Raw genomic sequence first — 25,624 nt, 5'->3', positions numbered from 1 at the left:
TCTAGAAAGAATCTGTATTGCCGGTGGCCGACTGAAAGAAAGGAGAGAAGCAGGGGTCCTGCATTGCAAAAGTGGTTCCCAAGAAAAGGGCTGTGACCCAGGGTCCCACTCTCCGGATTAACAATACAGGTGGTGGGATGGGAGGTGGCTGGTCCAGTTGCCATATTCTAGAGGTATTGTTGCACCTTTTCATCTGTGCTTGTTAGTTTTTTGTCTGCTTAACACAAACCTAGACATACATGGGAAGAATTCAGTTTCCTAGTACTCAGATTGTAGAAAAGAGCAGATTTCCACAAGTTATTCTCTGACCTCACACTGATTTTTAAAAAGAGCAAGTAAGAGAGAGATGATATCCAGCTGAAATGCCGATAGTAAGTATATAATGCTTTATTAGGAACTATTTGAAACTCTAGAATGTTAATTTTGTAGATATCCCAGGGTTAGTCTTTTCTCTCAACTGGTCTTGGTTATAGGCATTTTGTAGTGTATATAGGTCCTAGCACACTTGTAAGTCCAGTGGCACAATCGGTTAGCATGTGGTACTTATATGGCCTCACATCTTTTGTGTCTTAAACCTTTTTAAGAAAAAGCAAAAGCCGAAGTCTAAGTCATACCAAGGACCTGGTCACGGTAGACACAACTATTGAGAAGTATGAAGACGTAACAGCTAGCCAATCACAACTATCCCGAGGGTCCTCTTCCCTTAGACCATGCTTCTTTTTTGTTAAGGTTCCGTCTTTAGAGATGATAAAGCAGTGGCTTTGAAAATGAACTCAGGCCACCACAATCCTTGTTCCAGAAGCATTATTATTAGAAGGTGGCTTATGCACATCTCAGAAGCTAATTAGCTGCTGCATGGCTCATCATGCTGAGACACCACTGTGATTCATGGGTATTTATCTATCGCAACAGGGTTTTCTAATGCTGTTTGGTTATGAAATTGTTTATATCTCTGACTCAAGCCTTTTAAAGGGCTTCCAGCAGTTTTTGGAAGGCTGCTTCTACGTACCCTCTAAGTAGGTGGTGAGTCAGCTCACTCCTATGGATGCTTTTGCCCAGTGGTGTCCCAGGTACAGTTTCTTGGTAATGCTTCCTCAAGTCAAGCATGACGACAGCTTCCCTTGATATAACCTTATTTTTTAAACTTTTAACATCAGGAAATAACACCAATGGATTTCTGTGGTTATATTTACTCTAGAAAGCTATTAATACTTGTACCATAAACTCTTCATGTTAACATCATATATTTTATTTGAACTATTAAAATTAGAATGAGGGGGCTAGGAAGATGTCTTGGCTAGTAAATGCTTGCTTTATAAACTGAGGTCCTTAGTACCCAATGCGGAAAAAAAACTGTGTGTGGTGGTGCATACTGTAATCCTAGTGCTGAGGAGGCAGAGGCTGGGTGATTCCAGAGGCTTACTAACCAGTCAGTCTAGCCAATAGGTGAGCTTTAGTAAAAAAACTGTCTCAAAAAACAAACAGACAAATTGTGCAGAGCTATAGGGGAAGACACCTGACACCTGACCTCAGACTCTGGCCTCCTCATGTGCACACATGAACATGTGCACAGTCATACAGTATATAAACACACACACAGAATACAATAAAATTTGATATTGTATTAGATAAGGATTCTGTGTAGTTAATGATTAGAGTAGAAGGAAAAATAAGTTTTCATAGAGTGCTCCTAAAAATTTGCCTCATTCATATATACACTGAAGAAACATCTAACTCTTAATTTTGGAAATATTAGGCTGTCATCTTTGGGTTATAACAGGGTAGAAATGTTGTCTTTACAACAGATGTCGTGTGAATAATAAAGTTCTTGCTATTTGTATGATCTTGTGGTTTGGTTAAATCTACAGCTAAGCTATACAAACCACAAAATAGTCGTTCAGACAGACCTTCACATTTGCTGATTTTACTTAGCAATCCTTCATTAGAACAGTAAGAATTGTCTCTGGACAGATAAATATTTCTGAAGAGTGGAAAGGAGTTTTAGGATTAGCCTCATAATAACAATGTCTGGGGCTTTTCAGGAATGAGCTTTCTGTCAGTTGGCAACCATAAATCAGCCGCTTGCATGAGTAATTCTCATTAATTAGGCTGCCGATGAGCAGGGTTTGTGTGTGACGTGCGAGCATTTCAACAGTGAGTGGAGCGAACATCAGGCCCCCCCTCTCCATGTTCATACAGCAGCTGTATGTATGGGCTTAAATTTTTCTAGCTCACGGTAACACAGTTCATTGTCCTCACTTCCCATTTTCCTTGCAGATTGACCTAATCTCTTTAACATGATACCTGGTGGCAGGAAGCAGGGAGAGGGAAGAGACAAGACGTTCTTCAAAGATAAAATGTTTCTGAGATATTTCCTAAGGGTCATGCTCTCAGCAGCGGTGTGTCCCTTCGTCCTTGAGTAGCATTTAACAAAAGTTGAGGACATGAGCCTCTGAAACCACTTCGACATTCACATCTGTGCTGTTTTCTGAAAAATGAAACAGAACTTTGCATCTGTCTCTGCAACCTGATTTCTTCGCTTTTCATCATCTACATACCCGTCGATAGGATGCCTTCCTTGTAGGACTATCATGTGACAGTCAAGGACAAAGCAGGTGCCCACTTACTGTTCACCTTCTCACTTCACCTCCAACAGTGCCCCAAATGCAGACTTTTCTCAGTGGCTCTCAGCGTTCTTCTCAAATGCCCTTTCTGAGTGTGAGCCTCTGCAGTAGTCACAATTAGGTGTGTTGTTCACACAGTCACCTTTTGAGCTCTGAATATTTGTGAGACTTCTAGCTTTTCCTACCCAAGTCTCAGTTTGAGGTTGTATTTAAAGAGATATTGTCCAGAAATGGAAAGCCATCTAGAGCCCTTGAAAATCAGTCTTGGCCTTGAACGGAACAGCATGTAGGCTGTAATTTAGCAGTTCTTAAAATCTCTCACCACAGCCGGGCGGTGGTGGCACACGCCTTTAATGCCAGCACTCGGGAGGCAGAGGCAGGCAGATCTCTGTGAGTTCGAGGCCAGCCTGGGCTACAGAGTTAGTTCTAGGAAAGGTGTAACGTTACATAGAGAAACCCTATCTCTGGGGGGAAAAAAAAGAATCTGTCACCCCACATCTGCCCTCAAAGCTGAGTTGTCATAGGTTTGCATTTTTTTCCAGACCCATCCCAAGTGTCTTCCTTAAAATTTTCTCCTGTCTTTTTTCATCTGAACTTCTCTTCACAAATCAGATTTATTTTGCCTTATTGTGTTTTTCTACCGCCCTTACTTTTTTTGTCTTGAATGATGATAATATAAAAACTAAGCTGACAAGGCCAAATTCTCCCATACGTGATGAAAAAAGAAAGAAGTGAGCTGTTTTATAGACTCTGAGTTGTGTTGAACTACAGGGTTATTGGAACATTACATGTAGCTAACCTATACCCCCAGCATTGTCAGAGCAATAGTTATCAACTGCTGCATACCTCACAGGCCGACTCTGACTATACCTAACTCTGGCTTTATCTTGCATTTAAATTTGACAGTGGTTGGCATTGACTACCTTCTGTATTTAAGTGCTTTACTCTGTTAATCCACTGAGATTTCTCAATCTTTGTGAAGGATTTTTAATCTTCTCCTTCTAGATTAGGAATTGGAGACCTACAGAGGTTAAATAACTCATTCTGACTTACCCAGCTTGTAACTGGCTTGGTAGGTATTGAAGCCTGAGCCTACTGCCATCTGTGGTGATGAGCCAGGTTAGTGTGTACCATTAAAGTTGGATTCTGGCATCTCTTAGGTTCTTTGACTCACTCACTACATTTCCTGGGATAATGTCCTCCGTGAAGTGGGGTTTACATGCTCTCAGTAGAGATGTACTGAGAATTAGGGCAATAATCAGGATGTGGAAAATACCCAACTAACAGAATTAGGCAGTTTTAACAGCTATCCTAAATCAGCATTGTCAATCACTGAACAAATTTTGAGGGCTCTTTCCAGGTCTACTTATCAATGGCTCTAGAGACTTTCTAGTTCTCTCTCTGGTCTTTGTCTTGGCCATCATCTGTTACCTTCAGCACTCTGGTATTCATCAAGCTTTCTAAAGGCCTGAGGGGATCGCCACATTTCTTGTCATGTAAAATCTATGGTTTGGAGACAGGCATGTATTGCTTAAATGTGTGATTCTGATTTCCCATGTTTAGTGGGTTATGTGGCTGAAGACAGATCTCTGGCTAAGAAAGAAATGGAATGATTGTTTACACCTAAACCAGTATAGAAAAAAAAATCCCAATCATAAATTAGTGCTTATTTGTGAAATTTTATTGAGATGGTCCCATAGTAAGAGAAATGAGGAGACTATACAACTAACTTGTTAACATTTGTTGAAAATGTTTATTTCCAGGTTCCGCAGAGGGCATGTTAGGGTAGTCTGTGCTGCACTGATACTGCACTAATGCAGTGATGATTTGGTTTAATACTCCTTCTGCTTGCATTGTGAAACTGAGAAAATCATAGGCTTCTCTCCGTATGCTTGCAAGTACCACAGGGTCCAGGAGTGCCAGGAGAGCTTAGCTGCCTGTGTGTTGGCCATACTACAGTGAAGTTTCCAGGTTTTGTTGTTGTTACCCGACTCAAAGATGGAGAAGGCTAATTAAAAGTTAACAAAAGATACAGTTGGTAAGGTTGCAGACTGCTGTGCTATAATTTAGTGAAGTTCAAAATCCAGGGTGAAAGTGTGCCTGTCTAGAGAAAGGAAGAAAATGAAAGAAAATGAGAGATCTAGGGAACAATCCCTTAGCTAACAGGACTTGTATGAGAGAGAACTAGGTGATTTATGGCAGTGATCAACAAACAGAAATTGGGGATGAATCAAGAGTCTAGCTTAGTGGTGGTGTCCAGCCTGCATGAACCCCTGGGGTCAGTCTCTGTCACTACTGAAAATCAGTTGTTCCTTGAGAAGTGCAGGTATTGCTGTCACTAACTGCAGACAGATGCTGCAGACTGTGGAATGTGGCAGACAGTGGCTGAAGTGCAAGGGCCCCTGGGCTGGAAGTGTCAGGTTTCTAAGTGTTTCCTTCAGTAAAAACCTGTCCCTCACAGGCAGTTCTATATGGGTCTGTGGTGCAGTTTTGATGTCCCGTCTAATCTAGGGATTGCTTTATAACATCTAGAGACACAAAGCTTGCAGTTCTGTAACTAACAATATAAGCACTTTTACTGACCACCCCCAGCTCCATACCATTTTTTTTGTCCATGGAAGATCATGTTTTCCAGAACTGTAGAGTCCTTAAGGTTCTGTCATTATCAGCTGCCTCAGAAATACACAACTAGGCAATTGACTGGTATGACTTAATAAGATATTCTTATCAGAAAACCTATTTAAAGAGTTGGTATATCTCCTCTAAATGACTGCAAATTGTTGATATCAATTCTTGAATGGTGTTTTATTGTCACTGTTGTCTGATGACATTTCCATGTAAACTAAAATAATTTAGCAATGACAGCATTCTAGAGCATAATTTTATACCCATTGTCTGTACAATGACAAAGCGTATCTATGCCTTTCGTGTCATTGTAGGACTGTTGAGGTATTTTTATATGTGGGCTTTCAAATGACAGTGTGAGCTGAGCACTTTGGAGGTAGAAGGTCAAGACCATTCTTGCTTACCTACTCTGTTTATGACCAGCTTCATAAGCCCTCACTAAACAAAATACACGAAAATAAATTCATTTAAATAATAGTATAAAAACAATATTCAGAGATTGGAACCGTACATATTTCTTTACTTATATACAATAGCCCCATATCAGTCACTAACAAAATCTTGAATATGTGATAAGCTGTGTCCAGAGTAGAGTGCAAGCCTGTATCCATACGTGTGTGTGTCTTAGCCTAGCACGGATAAGTGTATGCTGGGGAAACCTACAGAGACAACCAAACCAAACTAGTGAGAACTCAAGAACTTTAGACCCAAGAGCTGTGGGTTCTCCATAGGACTAGACTAGGCCTTCTCCATAAGTGAGACAGTTGTGTAGCTTGATCTGCTTAAGAGTCCCCCTGGCAGTAGGATCAGGATCCATCCCTGGTACATGAGCTGGCTTTTTGGAGCCCACTACCTATGATGGGATACCTTGCACAGCCTTGATGCAGGGGAAGGGGCTCTGTGGGTTCCCCATGGGAGACCTTGCCTTGTTGGAGGAGGGAATGGAGGGTGGTTAGGGGAGGTGAAAGCAGGAAGGGTGGGAGGAAGGAGGAGAGGGAGGTCTGTGGCTGGTATGTAAAATGAATAAGAAAATTCCTTAATGAAAAGAGGTGTAGTTACAAGTGAAATTGCACAGGTATCTCATGTGTACTTTGCTCCCTCTCTGCAGGCATTGCATCCATGACAGTGCCCGTGTACATCGCAGAGGTTTCTCCACCCAACCTGAGAGGCCGACTGGTCACCATTAATACCCTCTTCATCACAGGGGGACAGTTTTTTGCAAGTGTCATTGATGGAGCCTTCAGTTATCTGCAGAAGGATGGATGGAGGTTTGTGCATAGGTCTTATCTTGAATTCAAAGAAACTACAACTTTGAGGCACTAGAAAAATCAAGATATCTTGAATCATTGTAGTTAACTTGTAAGTAGGTGGCATTCAGCAAAATTGAAAGTAGTCAAGAAATACATATTTATTTTAATAATAGCAAGGAACCTTCCATTAAGAATTGATATTTTCAGAAGACTGGTTTTTCTAAAGCATTTAGGTGATACTTCTCATACTCGGTATAATCTTTTACACATATAATAATGTAATAAATATATGTGGAGTTTTTGAGTTACATGTGTGACTGACAGGCTTTTTATAAACTGCAGATATAGCTTCTTTTTTGGGTCTAGGAAGCTACATTCTCATCTGAAAGAAACAGTATTCAAAAATACAGATTTAATCATATGAAAAGGTATCTATGTAAAAATAAAATATGAAATTGTTTCTTGATCATAATATGAGTCAAAATAAATGAGAAAGAATACGAAGGTAAACATTAAAACTAAATACATGAAGCATATTTACAAAGACAAATTTGTGTTAAAGCTTAAAGATGAGGGCACAGGATTTTTCTTCATTGCTTTATAGTGTTTGAAACAATAGATTCATGTAAGCATTCTAGGAAAGTGTTACTGAAAGGCACTCCAGGCTATGCAGTATTGTTGAACTTATTTTGTGCCATTGCTTCTTATAACAAATGCTCTTTGAGCATGGACTGTGTAAGTTCTATAAGAATGGTGACTGAGACTCGGGTCCTTGCTTCTACAGTATTTGCGACCTTGAAGCGGCTCAAAGGGGTGGTTCCAGTGTGTTGGAGACAGAGGAACCTGGACTGCTCTCCAAGCAGTACCATAAGCCCCGTGGCTTAGGATAAGCTGTGAAAAAGCTTTATGAGAAGTCACATGACATCAGTGAGAGTCTGCCTCTCTCAAGACGTGCTAGACCAAATACACAATTGGAATAAAAATCTGCTACCCCGCTCTCTCATGAAGGAGGCCGTCTCTACAGAGAGATTGCTGGGAAATTGAAGCAGAAGCCTTGATCTTCTTTTCTACTCTGTAGATGAAAAGGAGAGGAAGCTTGATGCTACCACTGTTTGGATTTGGTGTTTTTAGTTTTTATTTGAGACTTACAAGTCAGTGCTTACACGTACATATACATCTCCAAGTAAACTTCTGTTGTGACCAATCATAGATATAGATTGAAATATATAATATCTATAGTATTTAGGCCCCATTCCTAGCTAAAGGCCAACCACTCAACATTGTTTTTAGTAATGGATAAGACAGCAAGGAGGATCATAAAGTCAAATGTGTAGGAGTGTGGTGCACTTCTGGAAAGGTGGCCTTGCTGGGGCAAGCCTCAGTCCCCTTAAAAGTGGGCAATAAATAGGTTGGGGATTTAGCTCAGTGGTAGAGCACTTGCCTAGCAAGCGCAAGGCCCTAGGTTCAATCCTCAGCTTAAAAAAAAAAAAGTGGGCAATAAAATCCCAGCCCCAAATCCAAATCTGTCTTCCACTGCTCTTTTATTACCTGCAGATGTGGGGCAAATCATGTGATCCCTTTGAGCTTCATTTCTTCCCCAAAAATGTGGGAGCAAAAAAAACAATACTTAATTTTGTGAGATCGTTGTAGAAAGAAAAATATTTTATGTATAACATATTCCTAACATCTGACCCAGAGCTTGGTAAAAAGTAGGCCCTTCATAAATGAGTTTCGTAGTTATCTACTGTTCTGATGCATGAGTACTGCTGTCGGTATGTTGTAAGAGAAGCTAAAGGAAAATGAACACTCTGTCGTCTGTATTTGTTTGTGGCTGAGGGTGGGGCACAGGGTAGTAGAGAAGCCCAGAGCGTGAAGACTTCTGTAACTGCTATGAGTACATAATCCCAGCCCCAAATCCAAATCAGTCTTCTACTGTCCATTCATTACCTACAGATCTGGGGAAAATTGTGTGGTCCTTCTGAGCTTAATTTCTCCCCAAAAATGTGGGAAGAAATTGACCATACCCTATGCTGTGGGTACATAAGGTAGCAAATAGTGGAGAGAGCAGCTAATTCCTAGGACCATCAGCTGGATGTGGAGACATCTCTTTTAAACAGAGAAGTTATAGGTGAACTGTGATTGTATTTTTCATTTTTTTATATTTGAGATTATAATATATTCATATCATTTCTCCCTTCTCTTTCTTCCCTCCAAACCCTCCCATATACCCCTCCCTGCTCTCTTTCAAATTCATGGCCTCATTTTCCCTAAATTGTTACATATGTGTGTATGTGTCCATTACTAAATATATAAATACAACCTGCTCAGTCTATATAATGTTACTTACACATATATTGTCATAGCTGACCATTTAATATTAAATAACTAATGGGTGAGCTCTTCCCTGGGGAAGAATATTTTTCCCACTCTCGGCATTCCTGAGTTGCCTTGTAATTCTGTATTTAGGGTTGCAGCCTCATGAGCTTTTTCCCATCCTCTTTATTTATTGATGTCATCCTTTGGCGGTCAGATTTATGACTTTGTGTTGGTGAGACTTTGTAGTCTCTGCCTTCCAGAGGAGACACAATCTCACAGAAAACTCCGTGTCTTTGGCTCTTACCATTTTTCTACTCCTCTTTAGCAATGATCCCTGAACCTTACATGAAGGAATTGGGGCATAGATTTACCCGTTGGGACAGAATTTCACAAGTCTGCATTTTGATTGGTTTTTCTGTAATGGTTTTTATCTTTTGCAAAGAGAACTTTCCTTGATGAGGGGTAGGAATGACACTTTCTGTAAGGTATAAGGAAAGATGTTTAGAATGTATTTGGCAACAAGGATGGGTTAGTAAAGTAACAGTTGTAGCTTCTCCTCCAAGATCCATGACATCACTAGTCCTGGATCATTGGCTAGGTTTCCAGTATCAGGCATAGTTTCCCTCTTTTTGTGTGGGGGAGGCGGTGTTTCTCAAGACAGGGTTTCTCTGTGTAGCTTTGTGCCTTTCCTGGGACTCACTCTGTAGCCTAGGCGGACCTCAAACTCACAGAGATCCACCTGCCTCTGCCTCCCGAATGCTGGGATCAAAGGCACGTGCCACCACCACCCAGCACATGGTTTCCTTCTTGTTGAATGATCTTGTGTCCAATTAGAGAGCTGTTGTTTGCTGAGAAGGTATGCATGCTACTACTGCATTCTGGGAGTTATTGTGCCATGCTGGTCAGTGTAGTTTATAGATCTCATAGCTCAATAGGACTGTTGGTTGCTTCCCTCCTTTGGAAGCTTACATGATACCTTCTGGTATCATGAGAGCTAGTCTGCAAGGAGAAGGCTTTGAGGTCAGATCCAGCTTTGGTCCTCTGGGCCCTGTGTCTGAAGTTCATGGTGTTCAGCAATAGGGACTCAAGGGCGATAGCAATAGCTTATAACGTTTTGGGAATCACTTGGATGATCCTGACCAGTGTTCAACATTTATGCCTAATGTTGGGGTATTTGTTAGCTAGTCTTTGGCTCTTGGAGGGAACATTGTCTCTGCAGATGGGAAAATGTAGTCAGAGCCAGTCACATCTGGTCAAGGAAAAGTAGTAGGAGTGAGGGAGGGGCTTCAGCCTTCTGGGAATTTAGTAGCGGCAGTAGAAGGTTAGTCTGCAGTGGGGATGGATAGAACTTTAAATCCATTGGTGGCATATCTCTTTCTTTAAAAAAAAATAGTCATCCTTTGCTTTAAGAACATAGTAAGTTTGATTTTGTTTGTTTGCAAGTCTCAGATAATTTTTAACATATTTTTATTATTCTACTTTATGTGTATGAGTGTTTGCTTGCATGTATGTTTGTGTACTGCATGCATGCATGGGGCTCATTGAGGCCAGAATGTAATACTGGATTCACTGGAACTGGAGTTACAGATGGTTGTAAGCTGCAATATAGGTGCTAAGAATTGAACCTGGGTCCTCTGGAAGAGCAGTTAGTGCTCTTAATCTCAGAGCCATCTCTCTTGCGCCTCAGAGAATTTTTTAAAGAAACTGATTGTATTGGTGAAGTGGTAAAGCTCCCTTGTCTTCCAGAATCACTTATACTTTTACAGTTTTAAAAACCTCATCAGTAAGATGTTATTTGAATGTTAATAAGAATGTTATTTGTATATCATTTGAAAGGTAATTCTTTCTGAAAACAAATTCATACTCAAGGAGTGTCCTTATAATTAGTGATAATTAGTAAGGAAATAATAGAGTATGAGTTGATCTCTATCTTAAAAAAATAAAGATATTCTAGTATAACAAGGAGTATAGTTGAAGGCTTACTTTCATGGTGTGAGTTGGTTAATCTAAGGTCTCGTATCCTCATGTAGCTGATAATTTCAGCAATGTTGTTAATGTTGTTATTGTATGGATTGAATGAGTGAATAGCTATGAAAATTCCTAAGACCTCCTAAATGATACTAGATATTGCTTGCTATTATTTTTGGAAAGCATTAATTTCAGCCTCTATATCCATCTACTCCTGCTAATAAAAATCACTACCACCTTCAGCTCTCTGATTTTCCCCAAGTGAAAAGTAAATGAAGGTTGACAATGGCAAGAGAGGTTTATAGAAGACAAATCTTCCTGAAGAAGACCATTCTAACACCATGGATAGAGTGTAAAAATCTGTTTATGGCCAGAGCTTAGAGGATCTTGAATGACAATTACTGTACAATGTCAACATGGTAGATCTGCTTCTATATATTTGTCCACACTTGTGGGATGACCCATCCCTAGCAGGTTTGAGGCCCAGCCAAGTAAAAAAGATACTTTCTGAGAGCCAGCCTGGGTCTGCCTAAGGGCCTTAGCAACAGCAGCTGAAACATGATCTGGAGATGACCTGGACCAATGAGAGACAGCCATGTCACACCAGCAGATGCATATTCATCAGACCTCCCACCCTTCCCCGGGAGGGGTGGAGGGTATGTAAGACTTGCCTCTAACTGAATAAACCAAGCTTGTTGTTTTGACATTCTCCCAGAGTCTGTGTCATTGACTCTGTGCCTATTTGGCCTCCTCCCCCAAAGGGAACAACAGCAAGGACCCTGCTACACACACTTATGGACTACACTCCATCAAGAGTGAACTATGTGTAATGTTGGTAGTCCATACAGTTGGTACACTGATTATAAGAATGTGCCACCTAGATGGGGGATGTTGATAACAAGGGAAGAAGCATGTGTGGAGAGAAAGGGTATGTGGGAAATCGTTGTACCTTCTCATCCATTTTAAGATGACAATAGCAAAGACTGGGGTGTTGAATGGAATTATGTACTGGTGATTTGTACATATAGTACTTGGTAAACTAACAGATGACCTGTTCTTTTTAGAACACCCACTAGAATATATGAAAGGGAACAGCTAAGAAGCACTTATAAGGATTAATATAGGATACTTAAAATAGTTTGATGTACTATAGAAATGTAAGGTAGTAAAAACACAGGAGTAAATAACAGATGGAGCAGATGGAAAGCACATAACTAAACACTGTATTTAAAATGTAGCTTTAGCAAAGTAACTCTTACATTAAATGTTCAAACAATATATCTAAAGTATAAAAACTATCAATGTATACTCATATAAGGACACAAATATACCTTGCCTAAAAGATAATGTCGTATGCTTTAGATAAAGAAGTAAAAAGATGGGACTATAATAGTAGAAATGAGGTGCTGCGATATGAGTAGAGTGGGCTTAAAGTGGTGTCAGTAGAGATTAGGATGGTTCATCATGATCAAAGAGCCCATTTGCCAGAAGCACCAGTGATGATAGAAATGTGGAAGATAAGATGTAAGCTTCAAAAATCAGAAGATAGTGGGTGCTGTTGCCTCACAGAGTGCATGTCCATAGTAGTATAGAGATGCACACTTCAAAATGACAAAATGGGCAAAAATATTTGTTTTAATCACATTAAAATTAGTAGAATGGGAAAATGGGCAGGTCTTGATCCTGTTTGGAGATTTTTAAATATTTTATCATCAAAGGATAGAACAATTAAATAAAAATAGGTAACATAATATAGAAATAATACAATACCATTGAGTTCCTTGCCTTTTGATTGGCTTTTGACTGCCACACTCAATAATATCCATATATATTACTTATCAAGTTTCTGTCAGATTTTATTTGGCAAACATTGGGTAGGAGTATAAAATACATGTTAGTAAGATTTTTAATAAATAAATTATATTACATGTTTAGGCTGTGTCCTCTCATTATTAAATTAGAAATTATTAGCAATAAAATAGCCAAGAAAGTCCCAAATATTTGGAAATTGAAGTAGTATGTTCTGGGTAACATATAGATCTGTGGTGGTGTGAATAAGAATGGTCTCTATAGGTTTCTATGTTTGAATACTTGCTCCTTATTTGGTGGAACTCTTGGGGGAAAGATTAGAAGTTGTGGCCTTGTTGGAGGAGGTGTACCACTGGGGAGACAGGCTTTGAGTTTTCGAAAGGTGCACACCATTCCCAGTGTCTCTTTCTGCGTCCTGCTTTAGTCAGGATGCAAACCAAGTTGTTCTCACTGCTGTGCTGTGTTCTGTCAAGGTGTGCTTGAACCCTGGAAAGTCCTAAGCCCAAATTAAACAGCTGCTTATATAAGTTGCCTTGGTCATGGTGTTTTAGCAGAGCAAGAGAAAAGTAACTAAGACATGTTCTGAGCAAAGTCATAAAAAATAAAATATATTCAAGCAGGTGATGCAGCTATAGTATATAAAAACGTGTAGCTTTAGATGGTGATCTTAGAGAAAAGGCTTAAAGTCATGTTCCAACTTCCATGTGAAGAAACTGAAACAATGGCAAGCATGATGGAGCACACATTTCATCCCAGCACTGAGAGGCAGAGGCAGAGGCAGAGGCAGAGGGGCAGAGGGGCAGAGGGGCAGAGGGGCAGAGAGGAAGAGAGGCAGAGAGGCAGAGGCAGAGGCAGAGAGGCAGAGGCAGAGGGGCAGATGGGCAGAGGGGCAGAGAGGCAGAGAGGCAGAGAGGCAGAGGCAGAGGCAGAGGCAGAGGCAGAGGCAGGCAGCTCTCCAGTTAGTCCTAGGCTAGACGGTCTGCATAGTGAGGTCCAGACCAGAGTGAGACCCTGCCAGAGGAGAGGGAGGAAGAGAAGGAGGAGAAGGAGGCGGCAGTGGATGAGGAGGAGGAGGAGGAGGAGGAGGAGGAGGAGGAGGAGGAGGAGGAGGAGCAAGAGGAGGAGCAAGAGGAGGAGCAAGAGGAGGAGGAAGAGGAGGAAGATAATTGTTGAAGTTGTTAAACTCAAAAGTAAGGATTGAAACAGTAAAGCAAGCATAAGATATAATAATAGAAAGGCAATCAAGTTGATTCTGTGGGAAGATTAATAAAATTGATGAGGTGGCTATGACTCATTTTACTAAGGAAAAAGATAAAAGTTTGTATTATTAATGTCAAGAATAAAAGAGGGTGTGCCATCCCTCAGGATATTATAATACCATTAAAATTTTATAATCAGTAACTGCAACAAGTTAGAATGGGCATGGTAATTAACAGTCATACTTTATCAAAAATGCCCACCAGCTAAAATGGAAAAGAAAAAATTCCTTACATTTCTAAATAAATGGAAGTATGGCTCTTCACCCACCAGCCAGATCATTTCACTGGCAAGTTCTAGAAAAGATTGAAGGAGGTGTATCTCTTCATCAGGGTTGCAGGTAGACACACATTCCTTCAATGAACTGCACCCCAGCCCATGTTAGTGAAGAATTAGACTTGCTGCCTAAAAGGAGAGACACAAAGTAGCTTGTGCTCCAAGGTTCTAGGCGAGGGTGCACACCGTTCTAGGAGAGGTGCATCAACAAGAAACTAAATAACAGGCACATGAACCTCACCAGCCATTGGCCCTGGCTGTGATGGCTAACTGGCAAAGGGTGAATGTAAAGGAAGTTTCTGGTCTGTTCTGGTGGTTACAGAGTGTGCTTATTTCCTGATGAGTAGTGCAGAGTATCTTGCAAGGGTTTGATATTCAGTACTAAAGAAACATTACTGTGAACCTCATACTGGTTCCATCACACTCTTCCTTTTCTACACTGGCCACTGAATTTAGTTTTGTCTTTTTAAGACAGGATCTTGAGCTTATTATTATTATGCATTATATTATGTGTTATGTATTATGTATTATTATTATTATTATTATTATCATTATTATTATACATTTGTCTCTACCTCTGAAGTTCTGGAATTATAGATGTGTGCCAAATGTCTGACTTTACCATGAAAACAGCTTCCATAGAAACAAATCTTCTGACATTTGTCCTTTTTAAAAGCCCCATCATGGAATTAAATTGTCTTATTTTGTTTGTTTATCATTACCACACTTCTATAGTCTCTAGTTTTAAACTTTGTGTGGAAGATTCTCAGAGGCTAGGAGAAATCAATCAATCAATCAATCAATCAATCTCTCTCTGTCTCTCTCTCTGTCTCTCTCTCTCTGTCTCTCTCTCTCTCTCTCTCTCTCACACACACACACACACACACATACACATACACACACACAGAGAGACATGAGAGAGAGAGACAGAGAGAGAGACATACACAGAGAGAGTTGTTAGATGGAGAGTTCTTATAGAAACAATCCTATACTATCAGATGAATTTGGTAGAAGTCTTCCTGTACTTTGCCATTCAGTTTAAAACTAACTTGTACATAATGCCTCATTGATTTAAACAGTGTCAGTCTCTTTCTGTCAGAGTATGTCTAAACAGCATTTTTCCAAACCACTAAATACTGATATAAAATTACTTTTTTCCACCTATTAATCAAGCACAGTTCATTCCACTTATTTATTTATTTGGTGGTATTTGTTTTATAAGGTTACAAAAAATCTTTCTTGGGGTTGCTTATTTGCTGATCATAAATCAGTAGGAAGTAAATTGGAATATTCAAAGTGTGACACATGGAAACTTTTTCTTTATGCAACCCTCTTCCCAACCCTTGTGTCATGATTAGCTAACGTGATTATCCATGTGTCAGTCATCAGTGATGATCTTCTGCATGGTCTTTGGTGACAAGGGAAACTTCAGTTAATGCTTCTAAATCTCAGCTTAGCAATTTCCTTTTCTAAAAATTTATTATTTATTTTTTAATTATATGTATGGTGCATGTGCATGTGGGGAAGAGGCCAGAAGAAGATGTTGGATCCCCTGGAGTGGGAGTTATAGGCAACTGTGAGCCTCCTAATCTGGGAGGAATCAAGCTCAGGACCTCTGGAAGAACAGGAAGCATTCCTAACCTGTGAGCCATTTCTTTAGCCCAACTTTCTTATTTTAATTGCTTACTGTTAAAATGGAGTGGTGAAATACTAATTTTGTAATGTATGGTATATATGGTGACCAAAACCAGTGTTATCTTTTTGACAGTGTTATTGTGCAGATATTTTCCTACTGGTATATGATAGAGTACTTTTAGTAAAGGGATCATTAACACAGTTACTGCTTAAGTATGTGAGAAGTTAAGATAAAAGCCCACAGCCACAGGAACACTGACTAACTATCTCTGAATGCAGGGCTGCAGGGACACTATTCCTGGTGTGGTTTGAGGGGTCTGGAGTTACTCTACTCTGCTTTCCATTGGCAACCATTAACTAGAAAGTTTATTTTCAGATTTATGCAGCATTGCACCATCGCTTGTTTGTTTGCTCTGCTTGGTGATGAGCCTTCTTGGGCCTTCATATACATTCAGAAGATTTTTTTTTTCAGATAAACACTGACTATTGACTCAGAGAGAACACAAAAAAATCCTGGCATAGCATTCTAAGCTAACATAAATCTTCATTCAGTAGATTTCAAAGAATCTACTGATTCTAATAGCAGACTCTTTATTTTCAGTAAAAAGAAAAAAAAATGTTTACTGTTATTTGTGAAGGCCTGCCAATTTGGAAGCATACAGGCTTAAGGGTAGTGTGTGAACTGTTATGTGGAGCACCATGAAGCCCACAAAACTAAGGAGCTTTTGAGAATGAGACACAGACAGCCTCTGATTATTTATAATAGTCTTGTAATTTATTTGAGTCATTCAGTGATCCAACATGGACTTGATTTGCTAATTAGCAGCAAATGGGTACAAACACAAAGTTCAAAAGAAACGGTTATAACTACAAATCTAATTTTGTGACTTGATTTTTTTTTTTCAGTTTTATATAAACAGTACTGGATGTTATTAGATAATCTTTCTCAAGTCCTGGCTATGCTCAAGGCACACTTTCAAAGACTGTCCCTAAGGATCATCTTAGAATTGCAAACACCCATCAAGATTTTCTGTGGCTATGAAAATAAACAGGAGCGGTTTGAAGTCTGCAGCTTTCAGAGAGTGTTTGAGCGCACAGTTCCATGGAAGGGGGGCATGGGCATTGGGGTATAGCTGTAGCAACAGGAGTTTGTGTCAGGCACATTGAGATTGCAGATGAGTAACAGAGTCTTAGATTAGAATTTGGGCTTAGGCCAGTCATCTGCTTCTACCAATCCAGTCTCCCAAAAGCTCCTTGGATGTGTCCCCCCTCACCTCACTCACTAGTGCCACAAGCTGGGGGCTAAGATTTCATGCATGGACTTGTGAGAGATTTCATAGTCAAACCCTAACATTCTGTCTTTGGCTTCTATGGGCTAATGTCTGCCATCTTTAAAAGTCCCATTTGGTGTTTCATTCTTAATCGCTAAAGTGAGGTTGATAATGCTAACTATGTCCTAGGATTGTTGTGAAGATGGTAGGTATCCTATATCTTGGATATAGTTCTTGGCATGTAGCTAGCATCCTCAGTTAGCTATTATTGCTGTTATAAACTGTTCCATGAACCAACTGAGCATGTACAAGTCGATTTTCATGTATTTGGGATGGACAAAGAGCATGCTAAATAACCCACTGCCTAGTTCACAGAAGAGGGTGGTTACTGTGGATTGCAGAATCCTGTGCCTGAAATGGCCTCTTGTCAGAAGACTCTGAAGTTGCACAGGCAGGATGCCTTTCAAGCAGTGGTGCAGTCCTGTGAAGGGCCTGTAAGATGAGCGAGGCTGTAGCACATCTGATCTGCCTTTTGTGTGGCAGCAGGGGCCCAGCAGGGGATTCTCAGAGCATCAGCCTTTTGGAACTGAGAAGTAAGCTTACTTTGAGTGAGATGGGGTTGTTCTACTTGGCTGACAACATCTGGAAGCATTGCAGCCTCAGAGGGTTTGCTCCATCCTTCATTTTCTGGTGGGCAGGTTGTGGTGGTACTGCTAGCTGTGACCCTGTTAATGTCAAGGTATCTGTATTTTAAAAGGTATATTCCCATGATGCTAAGGATATTTTGAAGAATTTCAAAATTTATCAATGCTCCCATCTTTTTTTTTTTTTTTTCCTGGAGTCAGCCAGTTTTTCCCTTATCGGCCTGTTGTACCTTTTTACCTCCTCAAGATACATGACTTTTCCTTGAGATCTTGGGTGTTTGTTGTTTATTTTTACCGCTGGGGTTTTAAAATGTTTAGATCTGTGGTTCTTGGACTCAACTGCACATTAGCACCACCCAGGGAGAGCTTTTAATGAAATAGAATTCTCTGGGCTCAGAGCCCAGACCAATTAATCACAACCCCTGGGGAAGGTGGGGCATAGATACTGGTGTATTTAAACTGCCCCCTGGGGGATTCACATGTGAATTCTGGATTCAGAACCCTTGCTTTAGCTTTACTAATGAGGTTTTCTAGTCGCTAGGGGTTGCCTATGTTAGTTTTTATCACAGGACTCCTTGTCATTCATCTGGTTCCTTATTTCTGTGCGTTTGGAAGATTGACACCCTCTGATACAGCTTAGCTAAGTTTATGGCTCTCTGCTTCTTTATCTTCGGTTGAATTTTTCATCAGTGTAATACCAATCTTTCCTACTCGCCAGTATGCATATCTTCAGAAGAATAATTTTTCTCCCAGAGAAAGATATTGGATAGTTCTCCCTGCTGGAGATTGGGAGGAGATATAGCTGTAGCAGATCAATGTGAAATTGCTCACAAGGTTAGGCACCCCAAGGAGGTGAAACACTTTAGCTGAGCAGCTTCTCTGCTAAGTGAACTAGGAACTGCTTGTCACATACCACTCCCAGCAGTGCTAGGGAATAGGACACTGTCCTATGTGCATAGAAAAATAACTTGACCAGGGGAGTCTTGTGGTTAGTGTACCTGAACTATGTTAACCAGCCTTTCAGTTCTGCTAACAAAATATTTGAGATAAACTTCGAAGGAGAAATGGGTTTGGAGGTCTCGGTTCATGATCATCTAGCCTTTGCTTTTTGGGCATGGAATGGGACAGAAAGTGATAGTCAGAACCACATAGCGGCATATGGCGGGGACAGATGCTGACCTCTTGGCAGCTGAGAAGCACATAGACAGGACCTCTAGGACCTAACCTATTTGCTTGTTCAGGAGAATAAGGTCCTCCAGCCTTGATTCCAGAACTTCTTTGCCTCTTGAAGGTTTCATCACCACCCAATAACACAACCAGCTGCTGACATACACGTTTAGGGGGGCACTTAATAAAACCATAGCACGAAATAGGATCCAATCCGTTCTTGCTATTTATATATCATAGCTACTACCCATCCTGTGCAGTGGGTTTCTGTAGTCCTATGGATTTTCTTCTGTTAGAATATATCCTATCAGCAAGGATAGTTAAAATAGACCAAATGACTCCTTTCTTTTACTTTTAGAAAGTAGATGCCCAGTATCAGTGTGTACAGTATTTTTAGTTTTTCTGACTTGTCTTTGCAAAGACAAAGACTGGCAGAGGGTGCAGCTCTCTGTACCCCTGCTGTACAGGCTGAAGAGTTCTACACCTAGGCTCTGGGATGTCCCATTCCAAAGGGCTCTGGCTCTAAAGCTCTCTAGCTTCCACAGCCCACTTATGCATGGGTTCATGTTAACTTTACATTTCCCTTTTTGCTATCTTTCTTTTCTTCTCTCCTGGTTTTTTTTTAACTTATTAAAAAATTATAAAAATTATAAAAATATTATACTTAGGTTTAATAGCAAGTAGCAAAGTACAGAGAATTATGTGTATATTTTGCATCTAAAGATGAGACAGTTTCTATATTTATTCTTGCAGCTTTTTAGTCATTCCAAAGACAGAAAATGAAACAGGAAAGTTTTCGTCTATGGGTGAATCTTATTTAATTCCTAACCCAATATATTTAATATATACTAGAAGATAAAAAGTCTTTTTTTTTAAAGTAATTGACAGTATAGGATAGCCACTTTTTTATTGTTGCTTATTAGTTGTTTTATGCTATGGAATTGATCCCAAGGCTCTACTGTACATGTGCTCTGAACTTCTCTTCTAGCCCAGCAGATCCTCTAAATTCTTTAAGAGAAGCTATAACTCCCATTCATTTACAGCAACAAAATGCTCACGTAAATAAGAAATTTGGTTGTATATGTTAACATCTTAAGGAGAAATAGCCAAGCAAATATATTTATGTGAGTTGATCTCCCTAGTTCTCATCTGAAGACTGCTGCTTGCAGAGAGAGGATCTGATCATATCTAGAGTGACAGTGGCTTCTTCAGGAGGGTTACTGGATGTACGTTTGCAGAGCTCAATGATCTAGAAGACTTGCTACCTGAAATACGGCTACGTGAGTCTGCACATAGTTATTTTCTGTGGAATAACACAGAGATTTCAGTGCACAGCTGTTAGCCTTTCAGTTCATAAAATGTTTGCTAGATGACATCTATGTGCAAGATGCTTTCTCTGCCAGTACTCTGCTAGTGAGGGAATGTGAAAATTAAGATGATAGGCATCGAGGTGGAGCAGCAGACCTAAACTGTGATAAAAATATATCCTCTGTGAGCTGCACAGAGGCATTAAGTGTTGGTATAATCACGCAGCATAGGCAGTAAAGTCTACATCATCTGCTCCATCATTCATTCATAAATACTTTGTTCGCTTTCTGGATCTTTGATGCAATCACACAACATAGGCATTAAAGTCTATATCATCTTTTCCGTCACTCATTCATAAATACTTTGTTCACTCTCTGAATCTTACTTTTTTTTCTGATTCTACCTATAGGTTTATTGTGCAGTTTGTAATAAACGGTATTCTTAATACCCAAATCATAACTTTAATTTTCCTCTTTTGTCTTTTAGAATTTAAACACAATTGTATAGAAAGCAGTTGCCTTACATCATGACATCTCTCTCTGGGAGCCTGTAAATTGCTTTGCTATGGGTTTAGCGTGACTTAGAAGATAGACTATCTCTGCAAAGCATGTCAAATAAGGGACCTTATTTGTCGTAAATGTGGTAGTTAGGGCTGCTTGTGAACATGAGGTGGCCTTCTGACATTTGTCATCATAAATCTGCCTTGGAACATATGCATGGGATTTGTATCATCAGGAGACACGAGGGTGTCCTGTGTTCATGGAAGTTTAACCCGGCCACTCTAGTTGGGGTCATTAGGAGGCCTTTCTGAAGAAGTCTTGGTATGGACATCTGGACTCATGCTATAATGTTTGCTCCTTCTTTGGTGAATTTTAACTACAAGCTTGTGTGTGTGTGTGTGTGTGTGTGTGTGTGTGTGTGTGTGTTTTCATTTTCCCAGTCAATAAGAGTAGACACTTAAAAGAAAATAACGGATAATTAAATTTTTTTCTGTTTTTAGCCATTTGGTTACAATTATTTGTTTCTACCTCCTTCTCTGCTGTAAGCCATTTATTCCTTAATCATGGTGAACCTGATGCCTCACAGCAAAATGAAATAGGGAAATTACTTAAGAAAACAATTACTCAAAAAGCAGAAATAACTATTAAGGACAAACTTGTTGCAAGGCATGATGGATATCTCTGTGATCCTAGCTCTTATGAGAGAGGGACGGAGACCACAAGTTGTAGACCAGTATGGGCTACATATAGCAAGACCGTATTTCAGACAACAAATCAAAACAAACAAAAACTGTTAACTAAATGCAAAAGAAGCAAATTTCAGGCACCTAGTCTCCTGAAAAGTATATATTGTATCAGAAAACTCTCAATCCACGGTTAGTTCTCTACTTTTGTGACGACAGGACACCCTAGATAACTTCACTCTTCAAGAGGAGAGGTCTGTTTTGGCTCAGAGTTTTTGTGTCAAGGCAGGACATCATGACAAGGGTTCGTTGTCAAGGGATTTGATCACCTCATGAGTGCTAGTCGGCCAAAGGAGAGAGGAAAGGTGTGGGGTCCTAATAGCCCACCCTTGAGAGAATTCCCCAGTCAACAGACTTCCTCCCACTAGCCCCCCCTGCTTCTTAGAGGTTTGCCCTCTCCCAGTAAGAAGCCTTCAGCATGGAGCTTTTAGGAGACACTTATCCAGACTACAGCAGCTCTGTTTTCACCTGCCTTGGAACATATGCATGGAATTTGTATCAACAGGAGACACAGAGGTATTGCACACTATACTTCTGTTGTGTATATTAGACATATTATATATGGAGGGCTGTCATGGTGCTTTGCATGGCTTGTTTGATTTAGAATGTGGAAATATAATTATGATGTTTGCCTATTATTGCAAAATTGTAATTTGTATGAATGAAATTATTAGACTTTTCTCTTTCAGTTTCAGCACAGCATAAAGTAACATTTCTTTTCTAGTGAATAAATTCTGATTAATAATTATTAAATATTCCTGTGCCTCACACAAATACCAAATTCTGTGATGAGTATATACTCAGTGCTGTTAGTCTCTGGTGAGTGTGTACGCAATGTTGCTGGCCTCTAGAGCAGCAGTTTTCTACCTGTGGGTTGCCACCTCTTTGCCAGATCTCTGACTGCAAAAATATTTACATTACAACTCCTAACAGTAGCAAGATTATGTTTATGAAGTAGTCATGAAAATAATTTCATGGTTAGGGGGTCACCACAATATGAGGAACTGTCCTAAAGGGTCGCAGCATCAGAAAAGTTGAGAACCACTGCTCTGGAGAGTGCTCACACAGTGTTTTTAGACTCTGGTAAATAAGTGTTCAGTCATTGCTGTTAGATTCTGGAGTGAGTATGTAGTCAGTCTTCTCAGGCTTTGTGGTAAGTGTGCACCAACTGTTGTTAGATTCTGGTGAGTGTGCACTCAGTAGTGTGTTCTCTTCTTTATACTCCTGTGAATGAGTGAGCGCTTAGTGCTGTTAGAATCTGGGGTGTGTACTCACTGCTGTTACACTCTCTGGCAAGTGTGCGCTCAGAGCTGTTAGACTTTGGGGAGTGCACACAATGTATTTAGTTTCTGGTGAATGCCTATACACACAGTGCTTTTAGAGTCTGTGCTGTGTATTCAGTTTTGTTAGAATCTTAGGAGTGCAAATTAGTGTTTTTAGGCTCTGGTGAATGAATGCACACTCAGTGCTGTTGAACTCCATGGTAAATGTGTGCACAGCACTGTTAGAATCTGAGGAGTACACACTCAGTGTTTTTAAACTATGATGAGTGTGCACTCAGTTATATCAGACTCCAAGGTGTACTGGACTCTGGCAAATGAGAACACACTAGTACTATTAGGCTCAGTGGTGAGTGTGTATTCAGTTCTGTTAGACTCTCTTGTAAATATGTATGTTGTAGAATATGATTTTAATTAGGCAGAGATGTGTTATACTGTTTATGCTGCAGAATATTACTTTCACTGTGTAATGGTGTGTTACATTTGTTTATTTATGAAAAGATGTGTTGCATTTGTTCATGCTGCATTTGTTTAATTATGTAAAGATGTGTGGCATTTGTTTCCCCTTGCTTGCCTCAGGCTCCTGATTCGTCTGATAAAGAGCTGAATGGCCAATAGCTAAGCAGGAGAAAGGATAGGTGGGGCAGGCGAGCAGAGAGAATAAACAGGAGGAGAAATCTAGGCTCGAGAGGAATGAAAGAAGAGAACAAGGAGAAGGAGAGGAACATGCTGGGGACAAGAAGCCGGGCAGGTGAAAGTAAGATATACTGAAAGAAGGTAAAAAGTCCCAAGGCAAAAGGTAGATAGAGAAACAGCTTAATTTAAAAGAGCATGTCATGAGGTGGGAGGTAGTTGGTGGCCCCAAATTAAAAGCTTGGTACATCATGTGAGCTCAGTGATGTTAGACTTCAGGGAGTGTCCACTCAGTGTTTGTATTTGGACTCGGTCATTTGAGGTTCTCTGGTGAGTATGGGCTCATTTCTGTCAGACTCCAGAGAGTGTGCACACTCAATGTTTTTGTACTCTCATGAATGTGTGCGGATTCTGCTGTCAAATGCTGTGCATATGTGGACTCTGACATCAGACTCTGTTGTGTGTGATGGTATTGTGTTCCCCAAAATATTGTGCACCCTAATAAACTTATCTGGGTTCAGAGACAGAACAGCCACAATATTAAACATAGAGGTTAGGCAGTGGTGTCACACGCCTTTAATCCCAGCACTCGGGAGGCAAAGCCAGGTGGATCTCTGTGAGTTCGAGGCCAGTGTGGTCTCCAAAGTGAGTTCCAGGAAAGGCGCGAAGCTACACAGAGAAACCCTGTCTCAAAAAACTCACCTCCCCCCAAAAAAAAAGAAAGAAAAAATAAGAGAAAGAAACAAAACAAAAACAAAAACAAAAAACAAACAAAAAACCAGAGGCAGAAATCTGTCTGGATCTCTGTGAGTTCAAGGCAACATTGGAAACAGCCAGACATGGTGACACACGCCTTTAATCCCAAAAAGTGAGCCTTTAATCCCAGGGAGTGATGGTAGAAAGCAGAAAGGTATATAAGGCGTGAAGACCAGAAACTAGAAGCACTTGGCTGGTTAAGCTTTTAGGCTTTGGAGCAACAGTTCAGCTGAGATCCATTTGGATGAGGACTCAGAAGCTTCCAGTCTGAGGAAACAGGATCAGCTGAGGAACTGGAGAGGTGAGGTAATTGTGGTTTGTTCTGCTTCTCTGATCTTCCAGCATTCACCCCAATACCAGACCTCAGGTTTGATTTTATTAATAGGAACTTTTAAGATTCCTGCAACAGTTGTGTGTGCTGAGTGCTATTATTAGTTTCTCGGGAGTGTGCACAATCAGTTTTCTTCTACTCCTGCGAATGGGCACGGACTCAGTGCTGTTACATTCTGGGAAGTAGGTGCTCTATGTATTTAGATTCTTTGTCAAACGAGCGGGCACTCAGGGCTGTTGGACTCTGTGTTAAGTGCATACTCCATGCTGTTAGATGCCACCGTGGATCTATACCCAGTGGTCTTAGAACAGTCTCACAAGGTCGGTATACTTCTTATTGCAGGTACATGTTGGGACTCGCAGCAATTCCAGCCATTACACAGTTCCTTGGATTTCTCTTTTTGCCCGAAAGCCCTCGCTGGCTTATCCAGAAAGGACAGACTCAGAAGGCCCGCAGAATTTTGTCTCAGATGCGTGGCAATCAGACTATTGATGAGGAGTATGACAGCATCAGGAACAGCATCGAGGAGGAGGAAAAGGAGGTCAGCGCAGGTAGGTCCACTTCCCACTGTGTGAGGGCAGAGAACTGCACTGTGCTTTATTTAGAAATTAAACTATCTTAGTATTATTTAACATGGCTTTATGCATATAAGCAAACAAAGGTAATGCATTTAACTTTTAAAATAATATAACAATTTATTAAACATAAAAGCAATGTTATATAATAAGGCAACTGAGATACATTTTAGAGCAATAAAACTTAGCATGCTCAATTTACTGCTTTCAAATTTGTATTTAAAATGTGTCAACTTCTATTTCATTCTGCATTCGTTGGCAGTTCATATGGGCACATGTGTTATTTTTCATTCCTGAGAGAATGACAGACACCCCTATGAAGGTGCTGGTGTTTGTTTTAATCGAGCTGAAGGTTCCTTTCTTCCACAGCATCCGATTTTGGCACTGGCAGAAGAGTGTGCCGTGACTTACCTTTGTATGTGTTGAAGCACGGTCAGTGGCCCACTGCTGCTGCCTTGCTGCTCAGACCAGAGCCCCAACTATGGCTACCTTTGTTTCTGAACACTTAAGCATCTGTTCTGTATCCCGCTGGTGTCTCCAAAGAAACACCTCGGTGCAAAACAAGGAGACTTTATTCACTAAATTATTTCCTTTAACTGTGTTCAACACCGTGTCCATTTTAAAAAGGACTATTTAAAAATATCTATTTAAATTAC

The 25,624-nt window shown here is 40.3% G+C and overlaps 1 protein-coding gene across 1 annotated transcript in view; it reads left to right on the top strand.

Moving 5' to 3' along the window:
- The window catches only part of Slc2a13 (solute carrier family 2 member 13), a 296,552-nt gene that overhangs the window by 56,340 nt on the left and 214,588 nt on the right, over positions 1 to 25,624 (top strand). The window contains exons 2-3 of the mRNA XM_036208221.1: positions 6,358 to 6,517; positions 24,736 to 24,944. Of these exons, the coding sequence (XP_036064114.1) occupies positions 6,358 to 6,517; positions 24,736 to 24,944 (369 nt within the window). The remainder of the gene's footprint in view (positions 1 to 6,357; positions 6,518 to 24,735; positions 24,945 to 25,624) is intronic.

Source organism: Onychomys torridus, chromosome 16 (genome assembly GCF_903995425.1).
Source record: "Onychomys torridus chromosome 16, mOncTor1.1, whole genome shotgun sequence".
Lineage (NCBI taxonomy): Eukaryota > Metazoa > Chordata > Mammalia > Rodentia > Cricetidae > Onychomys > Onychomys torridus.
The sequence above is the reverse complement of the archived record's forward strand: the minus strand, read 5'-3'. Positions and strand labels throughout refer to the sequence as shown.